Source organism: Octodon degus, unplaced genomic scaffold (assembly GCF_000260255.1).
Source record: "Octodon degus isolate 3935 unplaced genomic scaffold, OctDeg1.0 scaffold00287, whole genome shotgun sequence".
NCBI classification, from domain to species: domain Eukaryota; kingdom Metazoa; phylum Chordata; class Mammalia; order Rodentia; family Octodontidae; genus Octodon; species Octodon degus.
In genome coordinates, this window is record NW_004524863.1 from 714,505 (window position 1) to 717,442 (window position 2,938).

The 2,938-nt window shown below is 54.5% G+C and overlaps 1 protein-coding gene across 1 annotated transcript in view; it reads left to right on the top strand.

The window, feature by feature from the left end:
* The first annotated feature begins 202 nt into the window (after positions 1-202).
* Ankrd52 (ankyrin repeat domain 52) overlaps positions 203-2,938 on the top strand; it is a 20,435-nt gene continuing 17,699 nt past the window's right edge. Inside the window, exons 1-4 of the mRNA XM_023707332.1 lie at positions 203-283; positions 725-803; positions 1,000-1,070; positions 2,191-2,391. Coding sequence (XP_023563100.1) covers positions 797-803; positions 1,000-1,070; positions 2,191-2,391 — 279 coding nt within the window. The 5' untranslated portion in view covers positions 203-283; positions 725-796. The remainder of the gene's footprint in view (positions 284-724; positions 804-999; positions 1,071-2,190; positions 2,392-2,938) is intronic.

Genomic DNA, 2,938 nt, shown 5'->3' on the forward strand with positions numbered 1-2,938 from the left:
GCGCCGCGCCGCGCTCCCCGCAGCCGGGCCCATGTCCTTGGGGGCCTGGCGGCTGACGGGGGCGCCGCAGGGATCCGCTGCAGCCGGGACCCCCGGAGCGAGGCCGCCCAGCGACGCCCCCACCTCCAGCCTGGGTGCTCGCATCTCCCGGGTTCCGCTCCGGCGCCGGCCCGCTTCTGAGTGCCGGTTTTCCCTGCAGCCGCCCCTGGTCCAGGCCATCTTTAGCCGCGATGTGGAGGAAGTGCGTTCCCTCCTCTCGCAGAAGGAGAACATCAACGTGCTGGTGAGTTGGGTGCAGGGAGGATGGCGAGCCCGGTCAGGCTCCGGTGTCCTGGACCCCTCCCTGCCAGCGGGGCGGCACCGTGTCCCCTCGCTCAGATGAGGCTGCAGCACTTCTCTCATCCTGGAGTGGGAGCCTGCTCTGCATTTGGGGTTGGACCGCAGGTCAGGCTTGGAGCTCTGGCCAGTGGGGCTGGGATGCCCAGAGACAGTGCTGTCTTGGGAACCATGGGGGTCTGCTACGCCCTCACTCCTCTTGGGAGGTTTCTCGGACCAGAGCCCTGACTCCACCCTCCCAACGTGCTTGTCTTTGACTCTCAGTATTGGGATTTAGGACGCTGCAGAACCCATGGGATGATTGTGGGGAAGGGCCTGCATCTCCAAGGCAGGACTGGGGCCATGGATAGTTCCACCCCATAGCCGCTCCTCCTTTCTGCTTTCCCAGGACCAAGAGAGGCGAACCCCATTGCATGCTGCTGCCTACGTAGGCGATGTCCCCATCCTCCAGTTGCTACTGATGTCAGGTGAAAGTGGGGAGCAGGAAGGTGTGGCACCTAGGGAGGGGAGTAGAGGGAGGAGTCTTTTTTGCTGTCCAGGATTAATCTCTGGTGCTTGGTGCAGATAAGGCTCCAGCTCCGTCCAGATTCCCCAGCCTGATGATTGGTTTCCTTCCCTCCCCTTCCTCACCTCCCATCAAAATAGGACATTGTATCCCCACAGGTGCTAATGTCAATGCTAAGGACACACTGTGGCTGACCCCGCTTCATCGAGCTGCTGCCTCCCGAAATGAGGTATGGGGCCCTGCCCCCACCTACTTTCATTTTCCAGAAAGTATGAGTTGACTAGAGGTTCAGTTTAAGGGTTGCAGAGCCTCAGTGCTCTACCTTCTAGCTGTTCTACCCCAGGTAGGGAAGACACCAGACTTTGGCTCCTCCTTCCTACCCTAGAACTGGCTGGTAAGGGGGCTGAGTGCTGCCAGCTGATGTGACGTCAGGGAGAGCTTAACACTGGGCTGGCAGACTGCAGGGGCCCTGCTGCCAGGCCTGTCTGACTCATCCCTGTCTGGGGGGCCACCTTGAGTCGGATCCCCTTCTGAGCACTGAGATTTCTTTCCTTGTAGTGGGGGATGGAGGTCATGATCTGTTCTACCCCTACCCCTCAGCAGCAGGAGAGTCGACTGCACAGGGGCCAAACATACCTCCTAGGTGGGATGCTGTACCCCAGGGTCATCACCCTTCAAAGAGGAAAGGGAGACCTCCCTTTGGATTCTCCATCATGTCTATGGTTTCAGCCACCAGAGGGAGGGGCTGAGGCCAATGGGGATGAGGAGGGGCATTTTACCCTTGGTTTTGGAGAGGAATAACTATGTGAGTACTGAGGTAATAGGAATGATTTTGGTACTTATTTAAGGGCTACAGAGGGTGCTTAGGGCACTAAGGTAGCAGAAGCGTTTATTTTTCCTGAAAGTAGCAGGGTTTGGAATATGTGGATCTACCTGTTTAGGTTTGTTTGGGGTAGATACCTGTAAGTGGCAGTCTCAGAGGCTAGGGTGGGGACTGATAACCAGCAGGCTTGAGGAAGAGGAAAGGATCCTTGTTTTCCTCAGCAAGATATGAAAGACTTTTAAAGCTCTGAGGAGATCCAGAAGCTAGGAGATAGGTATGGGGGACAGGGGAGATGGCTCAGTAGAAAAAGCGCTTCCCTGGCAAGCGCAAGGGCCTGAGTTCAATCCCCGGTTGCCCCCCCCCCCAAAAAAAAGGAGACAGGTATGGAGCAGCTAGGTGTGTTGGGAAGATGAGGCTGCTGGGTGGGATGGTGCCATTATGTACCATCTAACCTGTTCTTTCTGCTTCCTCCTGTTTTACCTCCTGCTCCCCATCTATCTCTCTCCTGTCACCTGCCCTTCCACAGAAGGTGCTGGGACTGCTGCTGGCACATTCAGCAGATGTGAATGCCCGGGACAAGCTGTGGCAGACACCTTTGCATGTGGCTGCTGCCAACCGGGCCACCAAGTGTGCTGAGGCTCTTGCACCCCTGTTGAGCAGCCTCAACGTGGCTGACAGGAGCGGGCGCAGTGCTCTGCACCATGCAGTGCACAGCGGGCATCTTGAGGTGAGGACCACTCCATTCCAGGCCCAGCCTTCCTTCTCCTTCCTGTTCATATTTCCTTACTTCTCTCCCATGAGACCTGAAGGAGAAGCAACCCAGATGGCTTTGTGAACACTTGGGTTCAAGTACTAAATGAATAATTTTGCTAGATTGTTTTTGTTGTTTGTTGCTAGTTATCAAATCCAGAATCTTAAAGCTAGCTGTGGTGGCTCACCCTTTGTTTGATCCCAGCACTCAAGAGGCTGAGGCAGGAGGATTGCTATGAATTCAAGGTCAGTCTGGGTTTTTAAAGAGTAGGATCAAGGCCAGCCCAAACTGTATAATGAAACTCTGTCTCAAAAAGACCGAAAAAAAAAAAAAAAAAGACCGAAAAAGTCCCAGCCAGAATATTGTGCATATTAGGCAAGTGTTCTACCACTGAACTGTATCACCAGCTGCTACTGTGACTTATTTATTTATTATTTATTTATCGAGACAGAGTCTGGCTATGTATTTTATTTTTTATTTTTTGGCGGGACTGGGGATTGAACTCAGGACCCTGTACTTGCCA